This window comes from Micromys minutus (genome assembly GCF_963924665.1).
Source record: "Micromys minutus genome assembly, chromosome: 25".
In the NCBI taxonomy this organism is placed as follows: domain Eukaryota; kingdom Metazoa; phylum Chordata; class Mammalia; order Rodentia; family Muridae; genus Micromys; species Micromys minutus.
This window is the reverse complement of record NC_137960.1, coordinates 36168086-36183159: the sequence shown is the minus strand read 5'-3', so window position 1 is coordinate 36183159 and position 15074 is coordinate 36168086. Positions and strand designations below refer to the sequence as shown.

The 15074-nt window shown below is 46.6% G+C and overlaps 1 protein-coding gene across 1 annotated transcript in view; it reads left to right on the top strand.

Annotated features, from left to right (window-relative positions):
* Positions 1–15074, top strand: part of PREP (prolyl endopeptidase) — an 89532-nt gene that overhangs the window by 44101 nt on the left and 30357 nt on the right. The window contains exons 8-9 of the mRNA XM_080937653.1: positions 8266–8457; positions 12134–12331. Coding sequence (XP_080793779.1) covers positions 8266–8457; positions 12134–12331 — 390 coding nt within the window. The remainder of the gene's footprint in view (positions 1–8265; positions 8458–12133; positions 12332–15074) is intronic.

The window sequence follows — 15074 nt, the reverse complement described above, 5'->3', positions numbered from 1 at the left end:
GTTGTTAGGAGGCAAACTGTCAGAGGCAGTTTAACAGTAAGATGGGTCATTTGCCAGATTAACCGGTAATCATCTGATGACCCCTGCTGAGCTATGTACAAGGGACTAGGCTGATTTTGCTCTCTGAAGCCCTGTATTTCACCAGAGTTAGCACACCACAAGACCCTTAAAAACTGAAGGCAGTCACCAGGCAGGTTGTGCAGGCCTTTAACCCCAGCACCGTGTGGGCAGGGCAGGTGCATCTGTCAGGAGGAGGCCAGCTTAGGCTGACTGCCAGTCGAAAGGTGGCCCGCTGTACTGCCATCAGACATTACAGCCCCTCAGCTCCACACTTTACTATGTTTGACGAGCTCTGAAAATATCACATAAGCTGACATCCAGATGAGGACACCAAACAAACCAAATAGAGATTCTTCACGTGGGCTTTCAGAATATGCAATTTATATTTCTAGTTTATTTGCCTCACTAATAGTACCTAACATTCTGATACAAAGATACTGCATCCTTCTGAACAAGGAGCACATGCGGTCGTTCTGGCTGTCACAGAGCAGGTTTAGGCATGTAGCAGGATGGTCAGTAATTTACTCTAGTGCTATGCATACATACATACATATATATTAGTATATATAATACTATGTATAATATATTATAATATGTACGTATATACATATATACACACACGAGAGCTATTTTATTTATAAAGGTAGAGACACCTATTTTGGACTCAAAACTACAGCCACCACTGTTCACCTTCCCTGTGAGGAGAGGCCGCTCTGGGTGTTTTTGGAGTCTGTGCAGCCCAGCCAGCACCTTTCGGTTGACCCCAAATGAAACATTGTTGCTGTCCTTGAGCTGGAACTCGTGCTTCTTGGGTGGTGGAAAGGATTTGGGCTTCCCCTGGCTTGTTAAAATTCCCAGTTACAGTGTTCCTTTACAAAAGAGAGAGAGAGAGCTGTTTGCATTTTCTGCTTATAACTTCATGGAGTCTTTAAATTATTTGAAGGCTTATGCCATTAAAGGATACAAGCTAACAAATTGAAACACACCAGTTGTTTAACTTCAAATAGGTAAGGAAGTTCCCTTCCATCTACACTGTGCACACTGAGCTGCAGTTGCTAGTCCTACCGTACTGCGTGAGAGCAGTGTTCCATCTGCAGATGGGATTGGGGGAGAGTGAGCATCAGAATACTGTTGGCAGGGCAGTGGGCTCATGCGCATGTGGGGACCATTCAGGCAAGAGCTCAGTGGGTCCGGTTCTCAGGAAGAACAAGCAGGCTGATGCTATTTTCCTAAGTGGACTTTTCCTCTAGAGAAGCCTCACCTCTAAGCTTTTGACTTTGCAGTTGTTGAGCGAGGTTCATCTACTGCCCAGAACGATATCCTGCGCTTGAATAGATCACCTAACAGGAGCACCTAAGCTAGTGTGTTTGAGTAACCAGAGACGTTAGGCAGGCCAGGTCAATAACCTCTGCTACAGGCTCATGGGACCCCACATAAAGAAGACGAGTCTTATGACGCTGTCCCACGGTAACAGTTTGCATAGGTCACTGAGCTGGTCAGGTTGGAGGTCACTGAAAGAGGGTCATTGCTTCAATCAGACTTCCATAGGCAAGCTGACCTCCGAGTGAACACCGGGGTGGTGGGTCTGAAGCTGAGGGTGCTCACTAATGAGCCTTCTGTAGGGACAGCTGCCAGTTTCCGGGTAGTGCTGGGGCCTGTCGTTTCTTTCATTTTATTTATGTATTCATTTTGAGATTTATTTGTATATATATGTGTGTGGGTGCGGGTGTTTTGCCCACATGTATGTCTGTGCCAATAGAGGATGTTGGATGCCCAGAACTGGAGTTATGGACAGATGTGAGCCACAGTGTGAGTGCTGGGAGTTAAACTGGAATTCTCTGGTAAAAGGCCAGTGCTCTTATCTGCTGAGCCATCTCTCCAGCCTCATGTTTTCATAATTTCTAGTTTTACATGTGTGGATAACAGAAACCACAGGGGTTGGGATTGGCCTGAGGGCCAGTCATACCTAGTTCCACAAGTCAGTCGCATGGGGCAGCGTGAGGGCATCTCCTTTGTTATCACTGGTTCACTGTGAGTCGGTCACAGGATTACAGCTATTTAAAGAAGCAAAACAGTCCACGTGATACAGATTCCAGGACTCCTGGCAGACAACAGCATCCACAAGTCTGTTATCTAAACTGTCAGAGTTCTCTTGGGACGCCCCCCCCCATCTGTCTGTGTGTTTCACATCCTTTCTAGATGTATGAATAGAATACTGTGTATGAATACTGTGTGAACGGTTGCTGTCCTGCTTTATCTATGGGCTAGGGAAGTCTAATGTTCAGTCCAGATGCATTTTTCCCTTTAGCATGGGATCAGTCTGACTGGTTGGATCGGGGGCTGCAGATCGCACAGCGGCTGAGTGCTCTGAAGAGATGAGGTCAGCGTGGTCTCTACAGTGGAGACGTAGCAGATGGAGTAATGGTTGTTAAGTTACTTGCATGGTTCGTCTTAATTACAGCCGAGTATCTTGACTTGAAGGTTGTTTTTCCCTCTCAAGATATCCATGTCTGCAAATGAAAAAATAATACCTGTTTGACGGGGAATTATAAAAAACAGCAAAAATGCCCAGAAAGGGACTGAGCAGGGTTTGGATTCCTGGCTTTTCCTCGACAGAAGTGGGTATTGGGAATCACAACACTTTGGTTTTGGATAACAGAATAGTAGATTAAATATGTACTTTGTAATTGGGGGGGGGGTGTTTTTAACTCCTAGTCAGAGTTACTCTCAATACAAGTTTTGCTTATTTTGTTTACTACAACACCAGGGTGGCATCAGAAGAGCTCTGTGTGCCTCTGGGGTGAGGTGGGAAGGCTCTGTTGTTCAGGCTGATGGTAAGGAGTGTGTCTAATTGGTAGGCGTGAATACGTCCCTCCGGCTCTGGATCTGCTCCCCACTTCTGTCATCCTACTTAAGACAAAGGGACTTACCTGTTTACCTTGAATGCTGGTGAATTAGTCAAGAATATATGACGACTAGGAATAACATGGAGTGTTGAAAAAAAAGCCTCTACTTCCATGTTAAGGGAACATACTCCTTTTGGTAGATTAAAAACCCTTTTCTCTGATTTTAACTTTCCCCCTTCAAAGGCAGAAAGAATTGTTAGGAGTTTTTTCAAATAAATTAACTCTTCATTAAGACACTACAGATCTGACTTTCTTAAGGAGTGGGTAACTTAGCTGGGCAGTAATGGCAGTCCACGCCAGCACTCGGGGGGGGGGGGGTGCAGAGGCAGTTTTTCCATGAGATATCGTTAATACCATTCATCATTTTTAAAGAAAGAAACAGAAGTGTGTCTTTGGTTTAGGGAAGCCATAAGAAGTTAAAATTTAAGTTAAGTCTTCACCCAGTAAACAAGTTAGTCCCCATCAAGAAGCAGGCTTTACAAAAAGCAGCATTAACTTTATGGTGGAGAGGTTGGGTATTGAATTCTGTGGGCCTCATATACAAGCAAAATGGGCAGAACTGAGGGGGTTAAGGAATTAAGCCAAGTCTCTTGAGAAAGATATTTTCCTGTTGTCCATTTAAGTTCAACAGGGTTCTCACTTGTAAGTAACAAAAATGAATGAGCTTCTATGGTGCACCCAAAATATCTTTTCTCCTTCCTCCCCCCCCCCCCCCAAATTGCTTATTTTTTCTGTCAGGACAGAAACACAGCAGCACAAAGGCCTCCTGTTGAAATGTCCTGCCTGGTAAGGCCCGGCCCCTCAGCTGGCCTTTCAGTACCCCAGCATAGTGATACCTGCACCCAGAGTTTATTGATGCATTTTCCCCAGGTGTAGCAAAGAACTGAACTCAACCTCTATGTATGAATGAATAAGAAGAATATGGCATTGATCAAGCAGAATAATATGCAACTATAAAGAAAAATGCAACCACAGTGTGCAGAAAAATGGATGGGTTTACTAACTGTATGATATTTAGTGAGGTTACAGAATCTCAGAAAGAAAAAAAGACATAGTCTCCCTCATGGGGAACCTAGCCAATAATATATGTACAGATTTAGACAAAGATATACATGGGTACAGTATAACATGTAGAAAAGACAATAAGAAAGGCTATTAGAGGATGCTGTAGTGGACACAAGTTAAAAAGAGAATATCAAGCTATGTTTTTAGCTCTGAGTGTCATGGATGGGGGTTGGTGTTAGGTAAGTGTATTTGATGCACTTGGTAGCAAGACTGTACAGTTCAGTGGGAGGCTTCATAGCTGCTGCATGGCTGTTCTTACTGCACGGAAGAGGGTCACTGGGGTCCAGCGGCTTCGGACCTGCTAACTTCTGTCTGCACGAAAGAGGGTCACTGGGGTCCAGCGGCTTCGGACCTGGCTAACTTCTGTCCGTGGTGCTTGCTTTTAAATCCCAAGTCTTTTATAATAATGTTAATTTAAATTAGAATATTTTTAAATTTTACAGCTGTTTTGTCACATCCAACCTCAGCTCCTTAATTCTGGGGAGCTGTGGCCTCACGGTGAACATTCACAGCTAGAGTCGGGTCTTGAGAACACGGAGCCTGCTCACAGGCTTAGCCGAGGTTTTGTAGTTCAGCAGGGCCTGGTTATTCAGGTAACTTTGCTTGCTTCCCTTCTGGCTCACCTGTGGGTACCACAGAGCCAGAGGAGTTTCCTGCATGTCTTGGGTCTGAGCCATACCCCCCAGGGATGTCGGGTGTGTTGGCATTGTTATAAATGCCACTGTCACCACAGCCTTTTCAAACAGAAACCACATGAAGGTTGTGCTGTGAAATAAATATTTCACATCAGGAGATGCTTTATAGTCAGGGGTATATTTTAAAAACCTGACATTTTACAGGACCAAGATTTCGTGTCAGCAAATGTCATAGTCCAAGAAACAAATGAAGCTTTCTGATTATCTTCAAATGTTTAAGAGGCAGCTAATAACTTTACTTACATTGTTGTTCTAAGACATGAGGGATGCACACACACATGTGTGTGTGTGTTTGTGTGTGTGTGTGTGTGTTTGTGAAGCATTGTTTATGTGAACAACTTTGGTTACTGTAGGTGGATCACCTACTGAAGTACTCATTTGAGGGGATTAATTTGTCACTTAAAAAGTTAAGTAGTATAGTCTGTGCAGCCTCGTGAAGTATGATTGTGGGGTCTCTGGTCTGGGAGTTTGCCTGGTTCTGTGTTCTGAGCAACCTGGGAATTAAACAAAGCACTGTAAGCACTCAGGGCCTTCCCAGTGCTCTGTTGCTTTGGTAGAAAGGGGACAGAAGTCATGGAGAACAGAAATGGACTGAAAGCACAAATCCAGGGATAGAGACTGGCGTGTCCCAGGTGGTTCTGCTGGGCGAGGAGGTGGACGCTGACACCTGTGCGTGCTTCTCCACGGGTAACACGGGTGATTGGTAGCTGAAACCTCCAGTCATGGAAGGTCCAGGATGTATGCTAAGGACACTCTTGGATTAGTACAGGAGCTAGAGACAAAACTTTCCCCAGATGCATGAGAGACACTGACCTTCAGTTAGAATTGACAGAGGCCTAGAACCCTATGCAGCAAGAATTTAGAGAGTACTTATGTTGGTTGTATTAGAGGAGGCAAGCAAAAGGAAGAACCCTCTGAAAGATCGCCCCTTCAGTCCAGGCCCAGGGGTCCAAAGGATACCAGCACTGCACAGTCAGAGTGTCACACAGACACAGTTGCCCGCATGAGAAGTGGAGTCAAGTCAGTAAGTACATCAGACTGTGAAGTATGTCAGACACACTTTAGGGGCGGCAGTGGTTCCTCTCTGTAGCCATGGCTGTGCTAGAACTCACTCTGAGAACCAGGCCAGCCTGGAACTTAGGGCTCTGTTTCTGCACTCTCAGACAGTGCTGGGATCAAAGGTGAACATCACTGTCGCCCTGGATATTAAACACACTAAATCGTAATGCCGCCATTAAAAAAAAAATAGAAGAACCTTTGATGTGTACTGTAAGAAAGTGGTGCTCTTATGAGCCAAGCATGTGACCATTGCCGTGATGAGTAGTATAACTACTCACAGGAGGAAAGTAAATACAGGTAAGAGATATTTAGTGAAAAAGAATGGAAATTCGTAAAGTACAGCCCACCACAAAGGGGAAAAACATGAGTTATTGGACATGAAGAACGAACTTCTACAAATGACAAACTGCAGGTTGGAAGCAGCCGTTCTGCAGAAGGCAGCTCAGGGAAGCCAACGGGGTGAAGAATGGCCGCTCTGAGATTGTATAGGATAATGTAGCTGTCGCAGCAAACAGCAGAGTGTTTCTTAAAACGTTACAAGAGTTTAAATGTCGTGGTCCTAAGCACCTCCAGTGAGTTTCATTTAAGTGTTGTAATTCTGGGGGTAGTGGCCAGCAGCCTGACCTCTGAGTTTAGACTAAGAGCATGTGAACACATGCAAGTTAAAAATGGCCCCACGGCCGTTACATATGATTACCTAGTCTTTCTGTGGCAGATGGAGCGAATGGTGGAATTCATCAGATGCACAGAATTGAGGGTATGCGTAGGAATGACCCCAAGATTCACACGTCATTCCGGTGAGGTCAGAGTGTTCATCAGTTGTGTAGAGAACAATTTTTAAGTCAAAGGCTATTCTTAATAAATCAAAAAGTATTAAAATAAGACCAGAAGGCTAGAGAGATCACTCATTTGTGAAGAGCACTGGCCGCTGTTTCAGAGAACCCGGGTTCAATTCTCAGCACCCACATGGCAGCTCACAACTATTTGTGACTCCAGTTCCAGGGAATCTGACACCCTCACACAGACATACATGCAAGTGAAACACCGACACACAGGAAATAAAACCAAATCATCCAAAACTAAACAAAAAAGATATGCAGTCTTTGAGCACAGTAAGTTTAGACTGATGTCAATAATAACCACAGGTCCTGAGTTCAGTTCCCAGCAACCACACAGTGGCTCACACCCATCTGTAATGGGATCTGATGCCTCCTTCTGTGTGTCTGAAGACAGCTGCAGTGTACTCACGTACATAAAATAAGCAAATCTTTGGAAGATAGTGGAGTAGGATCGGATTGTCCTGATAGAAAAGAAGTTTCCTGTGGGAGTGAAAGCAAGAGGTGTTTAGAGAATTCCTAAAGCCATAGAGTTTTTTCATGCATACGTTCCCTAAGACCTCATTGAGTCTGTGTTAGGCACATCATGACAAGCGTTGTCCAGTCATTAAAGGTGCTACTCAGAAGAGCCATTTACAGAATGATAGCAAATGCTGTTAAGAATTTTGTTGGTGACCACCGCATATCAGATCCCAGAAATAAAAGACTAGAGACTGTTGTAACTTCCTCCAACACAGCTTTTATTTGTATCCTTAAAATACCTGCAAACTGAGTAGCAAGTAGCAAGTTAAACCCGTAATAAACACTGAGCAATAGCTTGAGGAAAACATCAAATGTGAACCGGTTAGAAGCGGCTGGCCATTGGAGAGTGTGCCAGGTAAAGGACACCGTGCGTGGTTTGCTGAGCACCGCTAGAGTTCAGCAGGAGAAACAGTTTGGATGTGTGAAATTGAGAACAGTTTTATGGCGTGGGTTACTTCAGAGTGTAATGGGAAAGACAGAAGGTTCAGAGGCACCATCATGGGCCCGGTTAGTGTGTTAAGACATTGTGCTGCCTGGAATAGAGGACACCAAGAAAGGCCATGGGAAAACCAGGCAGCAAGCTAATGCTGAGGGTCGGGGCTTCTGGAACTTGGCCCTACTGACTTTGTGCAGTATGCTCGCTGCTTTGCTGATTTTGTAGCATCTCGGATCTCTGCCACTAGATGGCAGTAGCACGCCTCACCTCCTAAGTCATGGCACCCAAAACACTGCAGTAGACCTTCCAAAGGCTGTTTGGAGTTGAAGAGTCTATTGCCCCCAGGTGGAGGGCCACTGCTTTAAGCCAGATTTTGGGGTAGGGGACATTGTAAGGTGGCAGGAAAGGTGGAAAGACAGGCTTTGGTTTGAGACTTGGTCAGGTAGAAAAAGCTTTAGCGGGAGTGTGGAATGGTAGGGCGGGATGAGGTCCTTCAATCTCCCTTTAACGCTGGGGTTTCTAGTGGCTCCTTGGCGCCTACCCACAACTATCCTTGCTCTCCCTTGTGTGTTGGAGCTCCCAGTATTACCTGTGCTGTGAACTTTGTTGAAAGAAGAGCCTCTTGTGTGGAAACCTACATTGTTTCTTCCAGCATCCGGGATGACAAATGCTTGCTTGCTTCCCAGGGATCCTGCAGTGGGTGAAACTTATAGACAACTTTGAAGGAGAGTATGACTACATAACCAACGAGGGCACCGTGTTCACATTCAAGACAAACCGTAACTCTCCTAATTATCGGCTCATCAACATCGACTTCACGGACCCTGACGAGTCCAAGTGGAAAGTGCTGGTTCCGGAGCACGAGAAAGATGTCTTAGGTAAGGCAGGCGGCTGCTAGGAACCTGTGCTTGTGAGAACACGGGAAGGTCGGTCCTTCGCGGTCTGCGGACTGGTTACTCTGTACAGAGCCTGTGGCTTGTAATGACTAGGATGGCCGAGGCCTAAACAGTGTATTCTGCCTCATTAGAGAGTACTAGCTCTTAGCTTAAAACTTCTGTGTCACCTTGGCTGTTTGTTTTTACCTGTCGTAGATGTGAGGGTGGACCTCCAGCCATCTTGCTAGAGAAGAGAATAGCCTGCCCCTGCTCTTAATTGCAAGATGCCATTGGCACTTATTTATCGTATCAGAAATAATATGATGATGTATGAATGAGTGTGCAAAGACTCGAGAAAACTCACTAGTATTGTACTAGGTTTTTACACAAAAGAGAATTCCGACCAATGAAGAGTTTGCTTGCTGGAAGTGAGCTTCTGTGGTAAGTTCAGTGGGGAAGTCTCAGGCCACTTAGAAATGTATCATATGCAGTGGAAAATTGCACCCAGGCTGCAGGTTAGCTTCTTCTCAAAGAAAGTACTCACTGCTGTGTTCTCAGTGCATTCAGACACTCCTGCTGTGTTCTCAGTGCATTCAGGCACTCCTGCTGTGTTCTCAGTGCATTCAGGCACTCCTGCTGTGTTCTCAGTGCATTCAGGCACTCCTGCAGTGTGTTCTCAGTGCATTCAGACACTCCTGCAGTGTGTTCTCAGTGCATTCAGACACTCCTGCTGTGTTCTCAGTGCATTCAGACACTCCTGCAGTGTGTTCTCAGTGCATTCAGACACTCCTGCTGTGTTCTCAGTGCATTCAGACACTCCTGCAGTGTGTTCTCAGTGCATTCAGACACTCCTGCTGTGTGTTCTCAGTGCATTCAGGCACTCCTGCAGTGTGTTCTCAGTGCATTCAGGCACTCCTGCAGTGTGTTCTCAGTGCATTCAGACACTCCTTCAGTGTGTTCTCAGTGCATTCAGACACTCCTGCAGTGTTCTCAGTGCATTCAGGCACTCCTGCAGTGTGTTCTCCAGTGCCTACAAGCTAGAGGTGACTCAATGGCCACCTACGAGTCAGCTTTCATTTATGATACTCCACAAGTCTCCTGTCCTTTTCTTACTTGGTCCAGTTTACCATTTGGATGTACCATGGCCAACTTACTTCAGTGACTGTCATAGCCACTGAATTTAAGAATTTACTCCATGCCCACCCCGTGCTTCTTCCTCTCTTTAGAATAGAGATATATTGCTGGGCCCAGCTACTCCTAAGCATGTTACTTGTGGATATTAGGAGTTTTCGTATCATTGCTTAAGGAGAAGTCTGTGTGGTAATCAAGGCTACTCAAGATTGATGCCCTGTGATCCTCACAGCGGCCAGTGTCTTGATGTTCTTCTGGACGAGCAGTCACGTTCTGAGTGTGAGTCCAAAAATGAGCAATGTCAAGAACCCCATCAGAAACCTCAAGGAAAGCTTGTCCTTCCAGTATGTCTGCTGCGTGGCTTGTGTGCCACCGTTTCATCCCTCCTTCCTGATGGCCTGACCCTGCTTCAGGTTGGCTTCTGTGTCTGCCATTCTGTGTCCCCCTTCCCCATAGACTCATTTGTCCTCTTGCAGCATGGGGGCATGCCGATGGGACACTTTCTTGTCCAGCCCACTGTGGATGATACCTTCCCTAGACTGGTGGTCTAGGCTCTATTAGAAAGGCGTATAGACAGGAAACCCTGGCTTCCTGCAGTGACTAACTGTATGCAGCCTGCAAGGCAAGGAAAGCCTTTCCTTCCTAAGGTGGTTTATCACAGCAGCTGAAACCAAGCTAGGATACCCTGTTAAATCAAGTCCTGGCAGTTTGTGGCATGTATCTTAACTTTGCGGCCGGGCTCCGTGCCCAGTGTTCCCCCTGGCGTATAGAACAATGCTCACATTTTGTTTCCCTCCAGCCTTCTGCACACTCCCTCTACTTCACATGTACCTGTCTGACAGACAGGATGTCAGATGCACCATCCTATACTGCTGCCCTTCCATTCGTCCGCCTCCTCAGCAGTGGCTAAGCTCCACCCCCCCCCCAACTCACCCCAAGGCAGACCACTACCAGCATCACTGTCTTCCTAAACCAAATGGCTTTTTCCCCTGAGTCTTCGAAGTGGATCTCCTTGCCTGTACAGGTTTCCTTTCTGCCTCCAAGTCCTCATGCACTGACGCTTGCATTGCTGGGTCCTCCCTCTCTTCACCGTGGCCTTCATTCCATCTCCCATTCTTGTAAAAATATCTGCTCTCCACCAGGGCTTGTACCTCGCCTTTGACCATTCAGTTCCTGCATAAAAGTCACAAGACCTTTATAATATGCCTTAATCAGCACTGGAGCAAGGGGAGATATTTACCCTCCATGCTGTTAGAATCCATTTTTCTATCGGTAACACCAAGTGAGTACGTAGTGTGCTCCATCTGGGTTGCTCTTACTTCCAGTCGGCCAGCCTTCGTGGCCACGATTTTAAGATTCTCACCACATGGTATCGTCTTCTCTTTCCACCTTCCTCTCCCTCCTCATGGTCTCATCAGACCCCAAACCCCATCTGTGCCTCTTCTACACAGCCATTAGCTGTAGGTATCTCCATTTAACCAGGAGCTTTAAATGAACAAGCAAAGTCACATTGTGTGTGTTCTCTCTCGTTCCTGGGAGTCACCAGGCCTTGGGGGACAGTATTTATCACTATAGTGCATATCAAAAGATCAAGCCTAACACACTAACAGTTTATCTCCTGGAAATCCTCCTTAGCCCTTCCACAACCCTATGCTCAAGGCCTCTCACCTGCTCGGAGTCCTGAGCCAACAGCAGTTAAATGCACATTTTTCTATTATATGCTCATGGGTGTCTGCAGAAGTGACCTCATTCCTCCACTTGTCTCTCCAGGATCTTGCAGTGGATCTGATGATACTCCCAGGGCTTACTACATTTTTTTGTGAAGTGATAGGTCCTCTTGTGTGCATGGATTATGATTTGGTTTCATTTTTTTCTCCTCTCTATATCCCCATAGCATGGTATGAAATATAAACTAGGCATGTAAGTATTTTCATTACTTCCTGTTACTTTGTAACAAAATACCTGAGCTATATAACAAAATACCCAAGCTGTAACAAAATACCCGAGCTAATCAACTTTTAAAAAGGAAAGGTTTATTCCACTCATAGTATTAGAGGGCCCACCCCATGGTTGATTTGCTCCGTTGCTTCTGGGCCCATGGTGAGGCATAGTGGGGATCGAAACTTACCTCAGGACAGTCAGAAATTAAACAAGAGGAAGAGTGAGGGAGGGCCGGAGGCCTCTCATTTCCCAGGACACAGTCCTGTCTAACCAACTTCCTTCCATTTTGCATGGGATAACCAACTTACTTCCACTGGCTCCGTGGGCTGAGGACCTTAGAACACACTGCTGCAGATTAGAACAGCAGGGATATTTGCAGCCCACGTGTCTAGTGTCCAGTCTGCAGAACTCATGCATCCGAGGGTCGCCGTGACTGCTACCTAAAACGCGATGAAAAAAAATTGTTTTTGTGACTTACAGTTCTCAGGACTGAACTTTGTGGTGGTTGTGCTGTACATGTACCGAAAGGTTGTATATTCCTGGCTGCACGGCAGGGCTGTAGAGGGATGGGACGTGCTGTCTGACCTTTCTCTCCCTGTCATTTCAGAGTGGGTGGCTTGTGTCAGGTCCAACTTCCTGGTCTTGTGCTACCTCCACGATGTGAAGAACATTCTGCAGCTTCACGACCTGACTACTGGTGCACTCCTCAAGACCTTCCCGCTGGACGTGGGCAGTGTGGTGGGGTACAGCGGGCGCAAGAAGGACTCCGAGATCTTCTACCAGTTCACGTCCTTCTTGTCACCAGGTGAGAGGCTCTTTGTGGTGCTGCCGTGGGGTTTGTTCTGGGGAGCTGCACTGTGGTGCTCTTTGTGCACACCTCAGGCTGGACTCTAGACAGGGTCACTTCAAGTAAAGCAGTTTATTCAGAACAAGGGAAAATAAAAACTGTTCTCACGAACTCTGCTGCTGGGGGTGGGGACAGCGTTTGTCCTCAGTGCCAACAAATGTCACTGTCTTTGTTAGGTTTTTGTTGCTGTGTAGAGAGACTCTGGGACCACAAAACTCTTGAAAATGTTTAATTGGGGCTGGATTACAGTTCAGGGGTTTAGTCCATTATCTACATGGCAGGAAATACGGTGGCCTGCAACAGACATCGTGTAGGAGAAAGAACTGGTCCAGTTGGCAGGTGTAAGTAAAGGAAGTAAACTGGCTTGAGCTTTTGAGACCTTTTAGCACACTTCCTAGTGATGCACTTCCTCCAACAAAGCCACACCTACTCCAACAAGCCCACACCTCCTGATGGGGCCACTTTCTGTGCCCGATGGGAGTCATTTTCATTCAAACCACCATAGTAAGTCTCAGTCCCAGCTTTGATCTGTACAAAGATTCACAGTGCAGGTAACAACAGCAAACCCCCTGAATACCCGCACTCAGCATACAGAACGCCTCCTGGAATAATTGTAGTTACAAAAATGCAGTCTCACTTTCTGCCCCTCTGACTCTGTCGCCGTCATTTGCTGGTGGATGAAGTGTCTTTGGGGGAGTTTGGCAGGTGTTGAGGTAGCCATCCTCCTCTGGGAATTTGACGAGATTGCAGCAGTGTCTCCTCTGGATACAGTTCTGCTTGAGTCTCTGGGTCCATAAGACATCTTACCGCCATGACCGGCTGCTGCCAGGGCTGTTAGAACTCAGAGTGATGTTGTAGGTAGGTCTGGGGTGCATAAGGGCTTTTTCCCAAGTGCCTTTCAGGGGACTGAGAGGAGCTAGAAAAAGCCACAGAGCGGAAACTGGCCCAGAGCCAGAAGTCAGGAGCCAGCATCAAGAGGACATCAGGTGCCCCGCCTGTCCCCAGAGCCCGGAGCTCAGCATTGGCCAGTGAGCAGGGGTGACCTCCCAGCCCTAATGTCTTTCTTAAGCTCTCACTGGTTCTAGGCATTTGCTTTAAACATGTCATATCTTCATCAGTTATGAGTGAAGGACATGGAGGACCACGGGGCAGGGGACACTCATCAGCTCTTAATAGAAGCCAGGGTCCCCTTTCCAGTGACCCCGTGTGACCATTTATTTCAGGAACAGGCTCATCCTTATCTGGGTCAAAAGGCTTACTGTCCTAGTGGGAAATGACGGTTCTGTGCCAAGTGATGAAATACCGCCGGTGTCTGCAGCTGTGACGGTGGGGAAGAAAAGTGTGTCCCTTTTCTTCTACGTCTGAGGAAGCTCTCATTTGTTACTGTAATGCTTCATTTGTCTCCCTGTCTCCTCTCGCTCATCTTCCCATCCTCGCCTTCCCTCTTAATGCTATTGGATACCTAAAACCGGAGAGCAGAGTTCTCAGACTCAGGCCTTCTAAAGGCAGGTGCAAAGCAGCCATCAAATAGTCAGGTTCTCAGGAAAGCAAGGACTGCCTGTGCCTGTCAGGATAAGAACCTCAGCTTCCCACTGGGGGCAGAGTACATCGAGCAAGGGTGCCAGCTGACTTCGTATCCAGTGGAGGTACATAGTAAGGACACATCTGAAGCCCATTTGTGACCTGCGAAGATGCCGGCAGCCAGGCCAGTCTAGAACAGGACGCAATGATTCCGTGACACACACCACTTGGTATTTGAACTGATTAGTGTATTTGTGGAAGCTTAGGGGTTGAGGTTAGCTTCAGCCAGACTTGAACAAGACAGCATCTTCCAGGCCTGGCTCTTGGAGGTGGGGAGGAAAAAGCTTTTCACATATGGTTTGGAGAAGAAACCTTTCAGAGCCTAGACTTTGGCATTTAGTGTGTTGTCCTCCCGACCCTTTTTATAGCCTAAGTCCTGCCCTACAATGTAACAGGCAAGCGTCTACCTGAGCTTCAGGACCGCATTGCCTTCTCTACATGTGGACAGCGTACTCTTCCCCAACTCCCTCGCCTCCCTTCTCAGCCCACACCCCCGGTCTCCTTGCCTCCATCACCCTGTTGCTGGAACAGCCCATGAGAACGCCACTTCATTGGGTGGGGAGCATCTTAAGGCCAGATGCACCTTTTGACCTTAAAGATTTCTGTAATCAGCTTCTGCTTCACATCTTCAGTTCGTTTCCTAACTGCCTACTGCTGTTCCTGAACCAGAATGTTTTGTTCCAGCACGTTCCCTGCCCCTACATGGCCTAAATCAGGCAGGACATGATGTATCAGTACGTTACAGAGGTTCACATTATATTAGCAAGAATGTGCAGTGGACTGACCTGGGCTAACCAAGATGCCTAGGCATAGAGAATATTGATAAAGTGCATTTGTCATTGAAACCATCCTTCGTGGAACCGTTTGTGGGGCCTTATATGGAGTGGAAGGAGGCATGTGACACTAATGGCAGCCAGCTCTGCTGTGTACATCATTCTATGTTAGCATCTCAGCTTTTCCCTATAAACAGGAATATAGAATGTCTCCTCTTCCTTGTCTTTCGTTAAGGAATTTAATTCCAGTTTGTTAGTGGCTTGTCTGAGTGCACTGACTCTTGGCTCTAGCTCCCAAATCTTTCGTTTTTTGTGTTAACATCAAGGCGAGTCCGGGGATCGCATGG